Genomic DNA, 18,301 nt, shown 5'->3' on the forward strand with positions numbered 1-18,301 from the left:
TACTCACTGATTACAAGCAGTTATAAGTACAGCACTGATTACAGTGATAATACACTGATTCACTTTTAGAGAGTACTATCATTTACTTATCGAAATGTTATTAAAATTTATATACTAATATATATTTTTATAGATGTTCCTGTACATCGATCTATCGGCAAGACATTAAAACTCGATGATACATCTATTAATCAATGTCATTCGTTGAGAGTCATTCTAAGATGCTCCTCATATAATGAAAAAAATTTCAATGATTCTGCATTTTTAATGACACCATTAGCAAAGCCAGCATTAAAAGATTCAAACATAAATATTGATGTAAAAACACTAGTAAAGGAAGTGAAATTGTGTGAAATGTTACCCATTTATGAATCTTATCAGATTGTAGGTGAGGAAAAAAAGTTTATCTCAGAATAGAGGCATATTTGCTTAACAATGTAAAAGAAAAACTACATAATAGTACAGTATATGCGCACGAAAACAATTCCAAAGTCCAATTCAATATTAAAGTCACATTTATTAAATGTCAAGAAGATTGGAAACATGCCAGGGACCATGTCTATCGAGTATCCAACTGACAGCTCTAATAAAAGTATATATTTTTGTACATTCTTAATGATAATATTGTTACATGTAATAGAATCATAGATGTGAAACAAGGAAACTTAATTTCTACTCTAAATGAATCTTCAGATATCAATGTGATAAATTTAACAAATATAATTTAATATCTTCTATGAAATACAATATTTCAATTTCTTTTTGAACTTTATTTGCATTTACATAAAACAACTTTTTTCCCCCTATATTGTTACATATCATTACATAGGCTCCAATATACATATAAATAGCAATGTATGAAAGTTTTCTGAATAAATTTCTCAGTTGATGATAAATGACATTTAAAGCGAGACGTGATCTCGAATAATCGGAAGCTCCCGGTGCATTTTCGCAACGATAAAGGGTAATTTCGTGGCGAGAAAGCCCACGCATGAGAATCACGAGATTCGAAATCCCGCGCTATTATCGTCGAGACGTTACTCGCGACGCTCCCCCGCATCGTATTGGTCGGGCACGCCTACGTTATGGCGGCGCAGCAGAAAAATGAGGTACACACAGCCCGTTGCGGTGGAAGGGCTGCGATGAGGACGGGTCGCGGTTTTGTTGTTATTTCGCGTATCGAGACGAGTGTCGGCGCGTTTCCTCGCGGCGGACGGTGCGCGGTGCGTGTCAGGTGCGCCGAGGCGAGGGTGTAGAGCTCCTGGTAATCCGCTACGCCGATACTGGACGGCTCTCCCGTGTCGTGTCATTGACTCGGGACAAAGTGTCAAAATTTATCCGAGCCCGTTTTCTCCCCCTTTCCGCGGCGATAGAGAGCAAGAAAGAGAGAGTGAGAGAGAGAGAGAGAGAGATAGATAGATATTAAAATCTCTTCCGCAAATAAAATCTCGCCGCCCGACAATCTCGGTACGGTTGATCGCCGTCCCGTGATACGAGAAGACGCGATCTGTGCGTGCGTACGTACGAGCGTTAGCAGAAGTAAGGACGTGTAAACGCGACAGCGTCAGCGCGCTTTGTTTTCTTTCTCTTACGGCATCGTTAAATCTCGCAAGTCGACGAGTTATTAACGCTTGTTGTTGATAAACGGAGTGACTCCGAAGATTCGCGACGACGTAGTAACGACGTGCATCGTTCGTTATCATCGTTAGCGCTTTATTTAATATTTCTTTTTTAGCGAGAGCGATTTGTTTGATGCGCGAGTTCCTGAGCATCGTGAAAAAAAATCCATTATCTGCGGTGTTTAACCTTACCCTTACCCTTGCGCGAAATGTCATTGGACGTATCTCTCTCGTTGATGTGTTTGTATGATTTTATATATATATACATATCTATATTTATATAAATTTTTTAATTTATTAATCTATTGATTTTAAGATTTTGCAAAGGTCACTTTAATCAATTAATTATTTATTCGTTAGATAAAAGTGATTTAAACATTTTATGTATATATTATATATATATTTTTTTGGCAGGAGCATTGGTAAAATAGAATGTGAACAGTATATATATTGATGTATCTAGAACATTGTTGCTGCAAGTGGAAAATTATTACATTATTACATAATTGTATAGATGTTGTATTTTAGCTTATATACACATATATATATATATATATATATATATATATGTATGTATGTATAAAATTGTAACTATTCATATACATCTATTTATAAATATTTGTGTATGTATAATTTCAGACTGTTTGCAATTTGATCCTAAATGCTGAAGTGTTCACAACATACAAATGAATACGTAATCTGTATTGAAATATTACCTGAAATGCACCTGATCATTTATTTAAGATGCATTTAATCAAATTCATTCGTCTGTGAGTACATATTTGGCAAAGTTGGAGAGTGATGCCGGTTCATCAGATTAATGTTAATCCGCCTGACTGGCAACCACCCTTGTCAATTGGTCCTTCTAATAATACAAGTCCTGCTGGTGGAGAAAGTTTACCAGAATGGACACCACGGGTAATTCTTTATCCTATTTATCAAAAATTAATGCTTAATTATTTTAAATCTATATTAAATTACTTAAATAAATAGGATAGAGTATCCCTAAAATGCCTTTTGTTTGAACTGTGCCTCTTTTGATCAACTTTATGTCATAGAATTTATTAAAATTTATTTCAAATTATATATGACAGATAGAATTTCTAAAAAATTAAATTTCAAAATAATTAATAAGTAGTAAAATTGCATTATTCAGTTAATTTTAATAATTAATACATGATAATTCAGATGGATTTTTGAATTATAATTTGAACTTTAAATATAGATATATTGTCATAGAAATATAAGAAACAGTATAATAAATTGTAATCTTATATAAATTGATTTATATCAGCTAAACAACTCAGTTGTTTAAACAAAACATGATCATTAAAAGACTGCATATTATATTTCAAGACTAAAGAAATAAATTGAATCACTTAACAAGTTACAGAAGCAGTAAGAATATAAAATACAAATAGTATTAAAACGTAATATCCTGTTATTGCACATAATTTTACATTATTTTAATAGTAACATAATAACAATTTAAAAATACACTTATATGTAAACATAAATTATGTAAAGGATAAAAGTACAGTATTTCTTCATCTTGTGAAAGATTTCTTACTTCATCAAAAGATAGTCATTTTCTCATTTCTCAAGCTAGTCATTATTCCATTTCTCAAGCTTTACCTGGTTATCTGATTAACATCTGGTAGTGATTAAGCTTTGCAAATGATATGCTCTTTCTCTGATCTCATTGTCAATATTTATTTCAAGAAAGCAGATGCAATTTCCAAGGAAATACTGTACCTTTATAATTAATTTTTTTGTTAATGATTAAGAAGTATATTTATTTTAGGAATCGAGTTATGCCACAGTAGTTACTATTATACCAGATCATTGTCATTCATCTGTAAGCACATTATCCTCGACCAACCATGATATTTGCAGGTAAATGAAATGTATTAATAATAAATTATAATATATTTGAATAATTAATTATATTGACATAATATGTACATACATATTGATTATATATATGAGATGTACATATATATATATACACCATTTACAATAATTAAAATATATTTCCAATTTTGATTTCGTTATAAGAAAGTTTTATCTTTTTATAAACAGGATCTGCCATTGCGAAGGCGAAGAAGGTGCCCCTTTATTAGCACCTTGCTATTGCAGTGGCAGTTTGCGTTATGTGCATCAGGCTTGTCTTCAACAATGGATAAAGGCTTCGGATACGCGCGCCTGTGAATTATGCAAGTTCACATTTATTATGCATGCCAAGACAAAACCATTTTGCGAAGTAAGTAAACTTATTCTTTGATGGAGAAAAAAATAAAATTAAAAAATGAAAAATACCTCGATCATATTTCAAATTATACTAAATATATGAATATAATGTATATTATTTGTAGTGGGAAAAACTCGAAATGTCCGCACTAGAAGTGCGAAAATTATGGTGCGCGGTCGCTTTTCACGCTGTAGCCGCTCTTTGCGTAGCATGGTCGTTGTATGTGCTTGTCGAACGATCCGTGGAGGAAGCTCGTCGTGGATTCGTCGACTGGTCTTTCTGGACTAAATTAATAGTCGTCGTAATCGGTTCTACCGGTGGTTTAGTCTTCATGTATATTCAATGCAAAGCGTACATTACATTATGCAGAAAGTGGCGAGCGTTTAATAGGTATGTATTATTTTCTGTATTTTTCACTCGCGCACTTATATTTCGAATTCAGATTACAATGTCAGTCTCTATGTTTCAGAGTGATATTTATTCAAAATGCTCCCGAAAAAGTGGTGCTTCCTCCGTCACCTACAGACTCTTTGAGAGAGGTCACCTTGCCCCTGAAGGATCCAACTGCCTCGATGGCCGAGCTCAACCGCACTCTGCTACCCCGTACCATAGATCCTCCATGTGCCTCGCAGATGTCGAAGACCGATTCTGCCGCACCACAGAGGCACGACGCTCAATTGAAACTTTATGTATTCGACAAATTGTCCTCGTCCGAGGACAATCTATAATATCTAACTTTGAAGATGGAAAGCATCGTACGTAAAATCGCGCGTTAAAGGTGATTAAGAGATTAGCCAAATTTTCAGTTCGAAAGGAAAAAGGAAAAGCGCGTTTTCGGACGAAACTGGATAATTTTAGGCTATGCGATTTCGGAAATGGAATTATTCTCGTCGAAATCGTCGAATATCCGCCCTCGTGCAGCACCTTTCTTTTCTCGAAACTTAGTACTTCAGTGCTTACAGTGTTGACAGTGAGATAGAGATGAAAGTGTACAGCTCTCGGATGCTGGTGCTTTCTTATGTACATAATTATTGTATCTGTGATGTTATTAAATAAACTTTACCATATTTAAACAATATTTCCGACCCTTGTTAATTATATTTTATTTGAAAAATTAATCAATGTTAACTATGGATAATACACGTTTTCTTACATTTATGGTAAAGTTTCCGTCAGACTCTCGGACAGTCATTTTTCTATCGATGTGTCGCTTGAAAATAAATAAACACGTAAAATCAGCATTGTATCACTTATTGCGAGTGTTGGGTAAAGCCGCGATTTTTTATCGATTCGCGCCACCGTCGCGACCTGGCGACGCCAGCGCCACTAGATCGAGTTGCGGCGACGACGGCGACATACTCCGGTGCTCGATGCTGCCGTATCGATTGGTTGATCAGTGTCGCGCGTGTAGCCGTAACGCTCGGTTCCGGTACGTCAATGCGGCAGGTCGAGCGAGGCGGAGCGAGTGCGGTGCACGAGTCGTAGACGAACGGTAAAGAGAGTTTGCCCGCGAAGCGAGTCTAGGAGAGCGCGAGGTGAATCAGCGTCCCGGGAGACGCTTGGCAGTCCCTGGTTGCGTAGGGGCGGCTTCCGCTCGGCGAATGTCGGCAAACACGCTGCCATGTAGCGCCGGTTGTGTGTGTAAATGAAGCGGCGGCGTATACCGCGCTCGCGTGCCGTGGGGAGGGTATCGTCCGCTGTAACCGCGGCGGCGGCAGCGGCGGCTGCGGCGGGGACGGGGGCGATGGGAATGGCGCGCAAATGTTGCGTGCGTAGCTGCGAGGCGGACGTGCGAGAGGCGCGCGCCAAAGGATTGCCGCTGCACAAATTTCCCAAGGACGTCGCGTTGAGGGACAGGTGGTTGGCCAGCGGCGGATTCGACGAGAGTTTCAAGCCGACGCCGGGCCAGGTCGTCTGCCACAGGCATTTCAAACGCGCCGACTACGACCACGCCGCGCGGGGTGGTCACAAGTTCCTGCTCAAGAGGGGCAGCGTGCCCACGGTCTTCGCCGACTATGACAATCATCCCGGTATGTCCCGATAGCGCGCCGACGACCGCCCGTCTCGTGCCGCGACAGCCAAGTGGACGTCGCGGGGTGCAAAACGCACAACGTAGTTACTTCCGCGCATCCGTCTGTCTCTCTCTCTAGGTCTCCCCGTCCCTCTCTCCTCGTCCGCTTCGCCGCTTTGCTCTTTGCTCCGCCATGTATTGCTCCCCCCCTCTCCTCCGCCGTCCTCCTGCTCCATTCGTCGCATCGTGTTCGATGGGTATACGCGGCAGCTTCGAGTTTGCTCGAGTCGCGTCAAACCGTCCAACCACGTCGCGTCGCGCGCGGTGCCGGCAATTTACGAGAGCGATCTTCTTTTCCCGCGACAATGTCGCTTCTTCTGCGGTTTCTTCAAAAGTTTTGTCATTGTTGTTGTCAGTGTTGGATCGAATAATAGGCGCGACGCTCGAATGTCTGTGTTCGATTGTTTACTGACAAAAAGTCGCGCCTCATAGCGCGCGGCGGCAAAACATCTTCATTTGTGTATACATCTCTATGTTAGAATTCGAGCTCTCTCATTGAATTATATAGAGTATCTCGAAAAGATTGAGTATCCTGAGAAAATATCAATTTTTTTTGCTGTTTTATAGCGTAAAATTATGCTATTAATTATAAATATTTCACCTAATCAATTGGGTTAATATTTTTTCTTCATTTGCAGATCCAGTGATTATGTCAGTAAAATCTTCTACGTCTTATGCGCAAGAAGACTTGGATCTGATCAATTCGGAAATATTAAATTTGGAACATTCCGCTTCGCCATTATTGTCTGAAGCGAGGACACCTAAATCCGATAGTTGCGGCGAGACGTGTTACTCCAGACCCGAATCGTCCACGGACTCTTTAAATCTTCCTGATGGTTCAGAAGTAATGGAAAATGAGTGCAAAATGGCAAGTCTGAAGGAAGAAATTGCAACATTGGTGAACGACAAGTTGGTTGAAAATTCGGACAATAAAGTAAATACAGTGGCGATGCAACTTGGCATCGTTGAAGCAGGAGTAACAATGAAGGCTGATGCTAAAGATCTAATAATAAAGGAAGAATTAAAGAATATTAAGTTATCCGACGACAAGGAATTTGATAAGTCGGAAGAATTAAAACCAAAGGTTCTAAATCGTGATGGCACAAAGTTTTACCCTGGTGCCAAACTGGAAGCAAAAGACTTTAATGAGAAGTGGCAAGTATTATCAAACATAATTTTAATAAAAAGAATAAAATGTTGAAACGAAATCTACGAAAAAGTTATAAATTTCAAGTGTTTAAAGTATCAACTACAAATTAAAAATCAATGAGTGTTGTGATAAATAAAATAAATATATATTGATCAATATTTGTAGGTATTCTGCAAAAGTGGTAGAAACAGATTGGGATGAGAGGGAAGTTTTGATACATTTTGACAAATGGAGTTCGAGATTTGACGAATGGATACCAATGGATAGCTCCAGACTTCGTATATTGCAAACCCCACCACAGTAAGTTAATGCTTTGATATAATCGTTAAAATGTTGCATCTTGACAACTGGGCACTCGTTGCCCATACAATTCTTTATAATACATTCCTCAAAGATTTCATCTTGATAAGTCATTCTTTATCTTTCTTTAAAGCGAACAAGCTTGGATCCTGCCATCTCCGTAAGTGAAAATTGTGTTTGTATTAGCAAATAGATGAAGTTTGTAGTATCTGAAATAATAGTAGTATAGTTTTATAATTTAGTAGTATTTGTTTAACACGCCGTGATTAACAACAATTAAATAGAGAAAATAATTTGAATCCCATAGACAGCTTACATCTCCAAAGGTGATGGTAAATATCTATTCGTCACATCCCCAAGTATCTCAAACACTGGAATATGCAAATAAAAAAAATTCATTTTTTATTACATACATTGAATCTTATTTCTTTGTTATGCGAATATATAGAATGAAGATATTATTTATCATGTTATGAATAGTAAATTGTAGAAAAATTTTTTTTATTGTGCAATATGATGCAATATTAATTACATATCGTATCTAGCATGGAAACAGTATATAATTACTTTCATTAATACACCTGCTCTCGTTTTGTATGTAAATGTATATAATAACACTTTTATTGAAATATCGCCGAATCGATTTTTCAAATTGAATTTTCTAAATTTCTGACGAGGTGAATTAGCTTTGACAGATGACTTGCGAGGCGAAGTTATTTCCTTAAAGAGAGAAAATTGAATTGCAACGAAACGCGTATTTTTCTTGTAGTTTTCTCTTTCAAATATTATTTTTTGTATTTCATTTTCGTAATGCGAGGATTTCGCGTCTGCAGGGAGGCAAAGACGCGAGAGTTTTCAGTGGGAGAGAGGGTACTCGCTACGTGGGCGGACGGTAGAAAATATCCAGCCAAAGTTAACGCCGTCTTGTCAAACGGTAAGTGATCCAACCTAACCCCGTAAGGGGAAAGAGGACTGCGTCCCCGTAGATCGTTTGACGTTTAGGGGGGCTATATATGTAATCTTTTTTCAACGGAATAGCATACCTCGGCATAGAATCCTAAGTAAATTTTTTTCGCAGACAAGTACGATGTATTATTTGATGATGGATACGCAAAAGTCGTCAAGTCGTCGAAAATGACCAAAATCGCCGAAAATCCGACCAAGGTACGATTCGTTAGATTGAGGTTATGTTGTTGTTTCTTGGTAACTGATATGGATCACGAAAGTTGAAGGAATCTCGTCTGAATTAGTAAAATCGAACGATATCTTTAATCAATATTTAAAATATTTATCGTTAGCTCTTTCCCGAATGTATCGCGGATTCTGTAGATTCGATGCTATTTTTTAATTATTATCTCAATAAAAGGCATGATTGTGTAAAAAGTGATTTAATGAGACAAGCTAAAACAAGCTGGATTTCTTCAAGCTAAAAAGTTTTTTTACACATATACAACATAAATCAGCATTATATTATACTTTCTGTTACTTGACAATTATTTCTTTGTTCTTTTTAAACAGCAATTAAGTGGATTGGAAGGGTATATAGGCAGCAAACAAGAAAGAAGGGACAAGAAACGGAAGCATACAGTTATGGAGTTGTTTAATACTCACTCGAGAAAACGTACGAAAAATGATGCTGACAAAGCATCGAAGAAAGAAGAGACTGTTGTCAAGGAAAGTGAAGAAAGCTCTATGGAAAATAAGGTCGAAATAGATGGCACCTTATTTGGTGCCTGTTACGACCCAGGTACAAATTTATTAAGAGGATTTGAGACTAATCCCTCAAAAATTAAGTCGTATTCGAAGAAAAGTAAGAAGGAAATATCTAAAAATGATACGGATCACGAAGAAGATGTTGGTCCTGAATGGATCGATGGGGAACCGCAAGGAACAGAATCCTATATTGTAGATGGCAATGATGGTGAGTTGCAATACACAAGTACTATTTCTCAACAAAATACATTTTCTCTTATTTTTAATCATAAATATATTACAATAATATTTCAATATATAATATCAACATTAATATTTCAGGACCACGTCGCTCTATAATAGTGCCAGATAAAAGATTACCTTCTGGTTGGGAAAAACACTTTACGCAAAGAAAAGCTGGTACATCTGCTGGAAAATGGGATGTTTTATTCATACAGTAAGATAAGATATACTAATTATTTCATTTTCTAATTATGTTAATACAATTTACACATAATTACGTTTTTGTTTTAAAGTAAGCAAACTGGGAAGAAGTTCAGATCCAGAAATGATATCAGAATATTTATGGAGAATCAAGGGCAATATGATTTTAATCCTGAAAATTTTGACTTCTGCATACATCGTAGAAAACGAAATCATGCATCTCGCTCAAAACAAGAAGCTACACCAGAAAAAAAGATTAAAACTTTATTACCTAAAACGAAAACGTTATCTACGCCTGAGAATACATTGCAAGTGACAAATAATACGACTACATCTACGCCTAACAGCTCAACGCCTGTCACATCTACTACGGATGGTGGTAAGTTTTCTGCAATATATTACATTTTAATTTTTGTATCCCATTTTAATCTTTAAAATATATCTTTTACATTCCACTCTCTAATTCATCAGAGATGATTTATTGTAAGTACTTGTACAGATACTGTATTTTTACAAAATTGAGTGAATTGATGATTAATTTCTTTATATTATAATTATATAATAATAGTGAAAGTAAATGTATATGTTATATGCGAATAATGTTTTAGAATATATAATTTATTTATAATCCTTAGCCTTTTATAAAATTATATTGATTATAACTATTTTGAAATAGCCGTTTTCATTGGACTTCGTGGTGGACTTCGTGTGGAAATGGAAGACAGCGCCTATAAATGTCCCAAGGAAGGATGCAATAAAAATTTTCGAAAAGAAAATTTGCTGCAAATGCACATCAAACATTATCATCCTGAATATTCCAAGTTTCTGGGTTCTACTCCAAAGGTTGAAGACTTGGCTTATGCAAGAACAATTGGGGAATCCATAGATGATATTATTCCAAAGAAATCGACGACATTCTTAGACAAAATAAACAAATTTGCTAAGAAAAAATCTCTTCCGGAAAAATCATCTACATTATTACAATCAACATTGAATACTATGCAACCGGCGTCTCCTTCAATATCTAGCTCAGTTATGCCAGAATTAGAAGAGGAAATAGATCAAACAGAAAAGTGCAATGATTTGCAGAAGGAGGATATGAAAATTGAAACAATGTCTTCTATATCTAATCACAGTATGGAGATGGATGACGATATCGAAAAGAAAAGAGAAAATATTTGTGCATTGTCTCCTGGTACATTATTTGATATGAAAGTTAAAGAAGAAAAAGCGCAAGGCGGAATTAAAACACTATTACCTGTAAGACCATCCACAACAGAGGTGCAAAAAATCGATAGGACAAAACCCTTGGATGAAATGACACACGTTGAACGTACAAAGGGTCAAAAGAAGAGGCAAATATCCGAACACAGTATAGATTTACCGATTAAAGGAAAGAAACGACATGGTAATTTGCTTTCAACATATTAATTTACTCCCTTATCACAAGTTTTAAGATTTTATTAAATTACAAATAAAAATATTAAGTTAATGCATAACATTTGATATCTTGCATTTTGCATAGGTACGTCAGATCTTACTGACAATTTCGGTGATCTAGATGATAGTGCTATGGATGTCGAAGGTCCTGCAGCACTTATGTACAGATATAGCCGTAGAAAATCCGATTCAAAGAGTGATGAGAACAGTCAGAACAGTAAGTGCAAGTATTTCACCTGCATACCTTATAACGCAATGTTACCAAAGCAATTGTTTTGATTTCTCAGACATGCTTTTTTTTCTAATTTAATGTATAAATGGAATATATGGGATTTTTTTTAATACAATATATTTGATAATATTTACTATTGCATTATTTCTGTTGTTTCTTAGGTCAACTAAATGATTCTCGTATTGAAAAAGGTGATCCCTTAAAAGGGGATATAATCAAAACAGATATTAATAATGATACAGAAGGTACATTGTTTATTTTTTTTATCTTTTATTGATTTTGCTTTTTAATTTCACATACTGTCAATTTTATTTTATTTTATTTATTACATTTTATTTTATAAGAAAAATACACATTAGCATATATCTCCCAACATGTATGTTTCTTCTATGAATATTTTGTATAAATTTTTTATGCGAGCATGTGATGATTTATTATCACAGAAAGCGAAGGAGTGATGATGATGATTAATGGTGAAATGGTAAAAGTGGAACAACTTAGGAGAGAAGAAATAATAAATTGTACATGTGGTTTTATGGAAGAAGATGGTCTAATGATACAGTGCGATCTTTGTCTTTGCTGGCAACATGGCCATTGTAATGCGATTGAAAGGGAAAAAGATGTTCCCGAAAAATACATATGCTATATATGTCAACATCCGTATCGGCAACGACCATCAAAGAAATACTTTCACGATCAGGATTGGATTAAGGAAGGAAAATTGCCAAGGTAATTTTTATTATGCATATATGTGTATAATTATTATATATATAATAATCTCACTCGCATATTGATGTTTCAATTTTTAGTTTACCTAATCGAACTCGGAATCAGCATATAATCAATCAGAGGACCGCGATGTTGAAACGTTCTTATGACTTGGTTGCTGCACTTTTGCAAATACAACAACTTCTTCATAGCTTGCGTGTAAAAATTAATGTGGTTCAGTAAGTGATGTCTGCTTATTTGACAAAATTTACGTCAGTGTTATAATAAATATATATAATAACTTGTTTAAATTTTTAGAAAAAAAGATCACCCTAAATTATATCTTTGGGCTAAAAATTGGGAAAAAATGGAAATACCAAAAATAGATATAGACCCAGTACCAATAATGGAAATAGTGAAGGCAGGACCGAGTTTTAACGATATAGGTTCGGAAATTCCACGACGTGCTGAAATAAAAACGGATGTCAAATTATCTGTTAAGGATGATCAAGATGAAAAATCAATCGCTTCTGATTCGGAATTAATGAAAATCTTAGAAGAGGATAGTACGCATTCCGACGAATCTAGAATTATCAGTAAAAGAGAAGGTTTTATAAACTCGAAGGATAGTCACATACTTTTGGACGCATTAACGAGCGGTAACTCAGATGTAAAAGAGAAAAACGTCGCTATGTCAGATATTAAAACAGAGAACGCAGGTACAGTAATGTAGTAAAGTAAAAAATAAATAATAAAAATGTAGTAAAGTAAAAAAAAATAATAAAAATGGGTAAAGTATTTTTTCATTATTATATATCTCTTATAATATATAGATTTTTTGGCTGATAAAATTATGAATGATAATTCTACATCCGAAAGTCTTTCTCTCAACTCGGGACCGCTGATTGATAATATTCAAGAATCGAGTATAGCCGACGTTGAAAGCGAAGTCTCCGCACTCCCACAACCTTTTATACCAGAACCCGAAGCGCCGATTGATCCAACCGAATGCCGAATGAGATTGTTGGAACATATTGAACATTTTCAATGCCATATTGATTCGAGATTAACGTCTATAGAAGCGCAAATTTGTGGTAAGAATAATAAAGAGATATTAGATAGAGAAAGTAAAGAATATGTATCGCAAGATGTTTAATCAAATATTTATTGTATAATTTTAATGCGTAGCTCTAGAGGCAATGGATCCAGATGAACTTGCATCCGATCCACACGTTCAGCCTCGTACTAAACAAACTGTACAGATGCTCCTTCGTGACTTGAGCACGGTCCGGAAACTGGCCGCATTATGTTGAATACTTGGTCAAATCTCTGGAGAAACTTATGATATATATACATGTAGATAGAAAAGCGATAATTAATATCTATATAAGCAGCATCTCCTGTATTTATGCTATTGAGTAGAGATAATTATATAATTTATTGTTACTGTTATAAGATAAAATTTATCTTTCTGACTTTAAGCCGCCTAATCAAGCTTACTCATAATTAGGATCCATTGAAATTGTAATATAATTAAAATTGTTATTGTTAAAAGTGAGAATAACAAGATATTTTTTAAACTCACTCATGTACTTATGTATATATATCCTAATGATTATATAGCCTGTTTTTAATATTTATAAAATTTATAAAATATATTAATATTCCAATATCTTTTCCATAATTTTGTGTTTTACAACTTCTATTTTAGAATATAATATATAAAAGTAGTATATATATACATATATATATATATAAAATTGCTGATTTTTACTTTTAATTATTTTATTAAATACATCATTATTTTTTCTCATAAGTATATAAGAATAATGAAAAGTACCGAAATAAGGCATGTGACGTGGATAAGTCGCTTTCTCTTTTTATCTAAATAGATTTACTTAGGAAATTTCTCTGATAAGCGAACAATGAAAGTTGGGCGATTAATGACAAATAGATATCACGATGATGCGCGTTCCTTTCCAAGCTTTCCCAAGTATTTGCATATGTGAATGTATGCTTGTACATGCGGGGCAGTGATATGGTAAGCATACACGCATACATACATACGTATGCGATACAATGTAGCAAGCTTGGGAGCAACGCGGATTCTTGGGTGTGTGATTTTTGGTCGCCATGTTGGTTTAGCCCAATTGACTGACGTCAGCGAACGCTTAGCGGTGTGCAATCGCATAAACACAAAGACGGATGGACAGAGATAAAACGAGCGATGCGTCGCGGTGCGCACGCGCGAGCTTGAAAGGAAGACGGCGAGAAGCGGGGGGGGGGGGGGGAGAGACGTGCGCGATCCGCGGCGGTGCACAACGTCGGTCAGTCGGTGCAGTCTGCGGTCGTCGACGGATGCGATTGACGCGAAGGACGTTGCGTGTGGGCTCGGCTCGGCTCGATTCGGCTCGTCTCGGCCCGTCTCGTCTCGGCTCTCGATTCTCTCGCTCTCGCATCCGTTATGACGATATAGTGATCCAGTATCCAGTCGTGCTAGGCGCTCTTCGCGTCTCGGGTCTCGGGCTCGTCTCTCTTCTCCGGCGCAGAAAGTGAGAGAGAGAGAGAGAGAGAGAGAGGGAAAGGGGGGGAAGGAAAGAGAGACCGCGTTATATCGAACTTGGCGCACCCTTCGTTGGTTCGCGAAAAAAAACCGAGAAAGGAAACGAGACGCGATGGAGTCGGTTTGACAGTCTCTCCGCTATTTTATATCTCGCTCTCCCTCGGGTCGGGCACTTCCTAGGTGTGTTCGCGCGCGCCATGTGCCGCGCCGTCACCATTCCGCGTGTGTCTCCTCCCTGCGGATCGTCGTCGCGAGGTGTCGCGTAGCCGTACGTCAGGTATCGGCCGAGTGCTTTATTCGTCGGTGCTTCTCCAAAAGTGTTGGTGCACGCGAGTGAAATTCAACGATTGCGCACTTTTCTCTCTCTCTCCTCGCCCTCGTATTTTTGTTCGGCTCGCGAGCCGTAGAGAGAGATAGCCGCCAGAGAGGAAGGAAGATAGAGAGAGAGAGAGGGAGAAGAAGCAAGCGATAGATTCGCTCGTCGGTGTCTAGAGTATCGGCGAGCCCCGACAAGCAGCGGACAAGAGAGATAACGCGAGGGAGCGCGAGCGGCGTATATCAAGATGGCGCATAATTTGGCACCGAGCGTCAACTGCTCGCTCGACGACATTGACCTGAACGCTCTGAAGGTTCGTAAATACAGGGATTAATCCGCGACGCGATGTTTCGCGCGAGGCGAGGACGAGGAGCCGCGCAACCGCGTGCATCGCGTTGTCCCGGCGACCCCCGGTCCACCTGAACCCGGTCTGACTCCTCCTCTCCCCCCTTCGCTCCCCTCCTCTTCCTCCGGACCCGCCTGGTGTCACGCGCGTCTTATTATACGTGGTGATTAACCTCGCGAGAGAACCGACCACAACGACGGTGACGATGAGAGGAAAAGCAGAGAGAGAGAGAGAGAGAGAGAAACGTTCTCCTTGAATTTTTTTCTCTCTTCCTGTTTTTCTCTCTCGAGTCATTAATGTCGCGTGGTCGAGACGTAAAGGTGGAAAAAATCGAGCGACGTTCTTCTCGGATGTATTCGTGCGTATCATCGACAATTAGCGATTGTCAGAGTCGATTCGATTGCATCAGTTTCGATATTTCTTGCAAATGATATTAGTCAGTTTTTTATAAAACCTACGTAAAATTACAATTTCATCGTCTAAATTTATCTCGATGCTATGATATGTATACGAAATATAAAGACTACGTCTAGCGATACTCGTTGACAGTCTGACAGAGACGTCATCTCGTGAAAGATAGATTATTCCGTTTTTTTTTGTTTTAGAAAAGTATAATAGAGAGAATCGATCCTTTTTCTTCATTTCAAGCTCGATATCGAATATTACCATAAAACTTTATTAAAAGCGTAAAATTAGATTAGATGCAAAATTATCATTTAATTAGATACAAAATTGGAGGATAAAAAACTAATAGTTGGCCACATTGATTGAAAACGCATCAATTTCGTTTTAATACGTTGTGATTTATAAACATCGAATACTTTTGTCGAGTGTTACGCTCGATTTGTATTTTTACGTCTATGATCTAATGTCACATTCAGTCGCAGTCTGCTTTTAAAATGGCTGACAATCGTATTTTACCTTCGAATTTGTCGCCAAAATAAATATTTATTCTACTAGATTTTGTATCTAAAGGAAAGATTTCTCTTACACAAAGTATTTTTATTCAAAAATAGATCAAGTCATCACGATATATTGATTCTATAAGATAAGCAACATGGTCGTATCGATAAGTGTACTCGAAAACTTATAGAAATATTATTTTTTTACTATCGAGAGAAATATTATTTTTTTACTATCACGCGTTAGACGATTGGAATCTTGGAGAAACCTAATATCAGAGTTCATTGAATTATTATTCAAGTTTCATATATGTATATTCAATTATAATTTTTACATATGATTTTTATATGACTTTTCTCACTTTAATAAATAATTATCTTGTCGAAAAGTATTTTTCTCTTTTCAATATTATTTTATTTCTACTCATTTTATTTTTCCAGAGAAAATTTTGATTAAAGTCAACTTTTAAACACTTTCACGTTAGTAATAATCGCAAAAATTTATCAAAACGATTCAGCAAACTCGATATTATTTTTCATGATGAAAAGTAGTGTTTATATGTTCCAAGTATTAATTAGTTATTTGTGTTTTAGGAGCCTGCTGGAATTTTTGAACTAATAGAAGTGGTCGGCAATGGAACCTACGGCCAAGTTTACAAAGTGAGTAACTTGAAAATTATTCGTCTCATTAGACTACTCAAATATAATATTATATATATATATATATATATATATATATATATATATATATAATTATCTCCTACTAAATATTACGTTATATATATATATTACGTAATATTTAGTAGGAGATAATTTCATATTTATTTCTCTCATATAAGTGTCCCGACATTTGATTATTTGTTGGTTTTGCCATCTATGTCTGCGATTCGCTAATTATCGATTTCACGTTGGCGTGACGACCTTTTCTGTGATATTTTAAATTAATAAGTAGACCTCAAAATGATAGGATAGAAGGAAGAAAATGCTGATAATGCGCGAATAATATCTCCGTGAGAAAGAGAATGTATCTAAGAATTTCGCGCATATATTTCTAAATATTATTTCTGGATAACAGTCTTGAAATTCCTTTAAATAATTCGTCTCTTTCTCGAATAAATAAATATGTTTCATTAAGATTCACAATGATTTTGAAAATGACAATTATTTATTGTCACATTGATATCGATAAAAAGAATCTGCAACGTTAATTTTTCAAGAAAACTATCTTTCTAAAATTTCTTGGAATTATTAGAGAAAATATAGAGATACAAAATGTATTACATAAATAAAATTACGTGAAGTTATGATACTTTTTTAGAGCATAATATTGATAAAATGATATCGAAAAATGTTTAGGCAATTGAGAATGCGTAAAAAATTTCTACTTTTGTCATACCCACAAAATATATATTCTATAATGCATGTATAATATATTCTAAATCATTTCGCATATCTAAGGATCGCGTGTGTAATTTTCATATATATGCATTAGTTATCGTATTTCCCGTTTGAGTAATCTATATAACCCTTATCTATCAGGACCTATACTTACACTACACGTCTGTTTTCCGTTTTAGGCACGTTATCGCGGGTCTCGTATCCGTTCTGTAGAAATCTATACTTGCGTACCACATTACTTGCGCGTGGGAAACTTTCATGTTTAAGGTGATACGTAGCGTGGCATTACGTTGCGTTCTCGCGATAGGTATACTCGTGTTCGTTTTACACCTCAGCATATAAACGTAAGAAGGCCCCATGCTAAGAAGGCGCGATAAACGTTTTCTTGTGCTGTATCAAAAAAAAAGATAATGATGTCTCCTTCATATCGAAAGCTGACTTGCGATTGAATTAGCGAGTTCAGAAGCAAGCATCATGAATCACACAGCAGAAATGCTTACAAGAAATAAAAATTGCCTTTCTCCGTTTCTTACACGAGTTGTCTTTCGCGACAAGTTCCTTTCGTTCCAGTTTTATATCTTGCAGAAAATATTCAGACGGTTGATGTTATTGTCTCGTTATTTCATGATAGACATATCACTTGGAATTCTAAATGCCTTCTTTCGTTCAAACATACCTATCACAAAATAATTCAAACAATTTGGAAAATTATGAGAGAAAATAGCATATTTATAAAATTATACATGTGACAGAAAATGTATCCTTTCTGTTGAAATATAGTTTAAAGTTATGGAGAACTCGAGTTTTGTGTGGGAAAGAGAGGAGAAAGAGACTTCTTCCTCACCTGTAACAGAGAACGATGATTCACT

At 36.2% G+C, this 18,301-nt stretch overlaps 3 protein-coding genes and 1 long non-coding RNA gene across 27 annotated transcripts in view; 3 read left to right on the plus strand and 1 right to left on the minus strand.

Moving 5' to 3' along the window:
- Positions 1-1,115: 1,115 nt before the first annotated feature.
- On the plus strand, positions 1,116-4,948 carry LOC145976035 (E3 ubiquitin-protein ligase MARCHF8). Of its 5 annotated transcripts, none has more exons than XM_083106917.1 (7): positions 1,116-1,539; positions 1,736-1,859; positions 2,259-2,537; positions 3,424-3,515; positions 3,702-3,882; positions 3,995-4,260; positions 4,340-4,948. In XM_083106917.1, exons 3-7 carry the CDS (start codon positions 2,421-2,423, stop codon positions 4,596-4,598), a joined length of 915 nt encoding a protein of 304 aa, XP_082963043.1. In that variant the 5' UTR covers positions 1,116-1,539; positions 1,736-1,859; positions 2,259-2,420; the 3' UTR covers positions 4,599-4,948. The 5 variants fall into 5 exon arrangements, with proteins under 5 accessions (XP_082963043.1, XP_082963044.1, XP_082963042.1 ...); XM_083106918.1 differs by having other exon boundaries at positions 1,116-1,264; XM_083106916.1 differs by having other exon boundaries at positions 1,116-1,863.
- LOC145976036 (uncharacterized) lies at positions 3,241-8,571 on the minus strand. 3 transcript variants are annotated; one of them, XR_014440160.1, is made up of 5 exons: positions 8,435-8,571; positions 7,959-8,111; positions 7,708-7,762; positions 6,543-7,600; positions 3,241-6,473 (listed from the first exon to the last, which is right to left on the minus strand). It is a non-coding gene; the product is annotated as an uncharacterized LOC145976036 (long non-coding RNA). The 3 variants fall into 3 exon arrangements; XR_014440159.1 differs by lacking the exon at positions 8,435-8,571 and having other exon boundaries at positions 7,959-8,358; XR_014440161.1 differs by lacking the exon at positions 8,435-8,571 and having other exon boundaries at positions 3,241-6,497; positions 7,959-8,358.
- Mbd-r2 (PHD finger protein MBD-R2) lies at positions 5,258-13,591 on the plus strand. 6 transcript variants are annotated; one of them, XM_083106909.1, is made up of 17 exons: positions 5,258-5,900; positions 6,580-7,096; positions 7,257-7,391; positions 7,525-7,551; positions 8,225-8,325; positions 8,470-8,555; positions 8,910-9,312; positions 9,426-9,540; positions 9,620-9,906; positions 10,204-10,935; positions 11,053-11,184; positions 11,361-11,444; positions 11,643-11,928; positions 12,009-12,146; positions 12,226-12,626; positions 12,741-13,001; positions 13,096-13,591. In XM_083106909.1, exons 1-17 carry the CDS (start codon positions 5,516-5,518, stop codon positions 13,218-13,220), a joined length of 4,215 nt encoding a protein of 1,404 aa, XP_082963035.1. In that variant the 5' UTR covers positions 5,258-5,515; the 3' UTR covers positions 13,221-13,591. The 6 variants fall into 6 exon arrangements, with proteins under 6 accessions (XP_082963035.1, XP_082963037.1, XP_082963036.1 ...); XM_083106912.1 differs by having other exon boundaries at positions 5,260-5,362; XM_083106913.1 differs by lacking the exon at positions 5,258-5,900 and adding an exon at positions 5,933-6,415.
- A 635-nt stretch (positions 13,592-14,226) lies between these two features.
- Positions 14,227-18,301, plus strand: part of Msn (serine/threonine-protein kinase msn) — a 28,764-nt gene continuing 24,689 nt past the window's right edge. For 8 of the 13 annotated variants that reach the window (XM_083106922.1, XM_083106928.1, XM_083106929.1 and 5 more), the window contains exons 1-2: positions 14,228-15,099; positions 16,629-16,694. In XM_083106922.1, coding sequence (XP_082963048.1) covers positions 15,034-15,099; positions 16,629-16,694 — 132 coding nt within the window. In that variant the 5' untranslated portion in view covers positions 14,228-15,033. Of the gene's footprint in view, positions 15,100-16,174; positions 16,208-16,628; positions 16,695-18,301 lie in introns of those variants that run through there. The other 5 variants (XM_083106925.1, XM_083106932.1, XM_083106934.1 and 2 more) reach the window with 3 other exon arrangements.

The sequence above is a fragment of the Camponotus vicinus genome, unplaced genomic scaffold (genome assembly GCF_025532165.1).
Source record: "Camponotus vicinus isolate PSW18456_S1 unplaced genomic scaffold, iyCamVici1.0 SCAF_8, whole genome shotgun sequence".
Taxonomy (NCBI): domain Eukaryota; kingdom Metazoa; phylum Arthropoda; class Insecta; order Hymenoptera; family Formicidae; genus Camponotus; species Camponotus vicinus.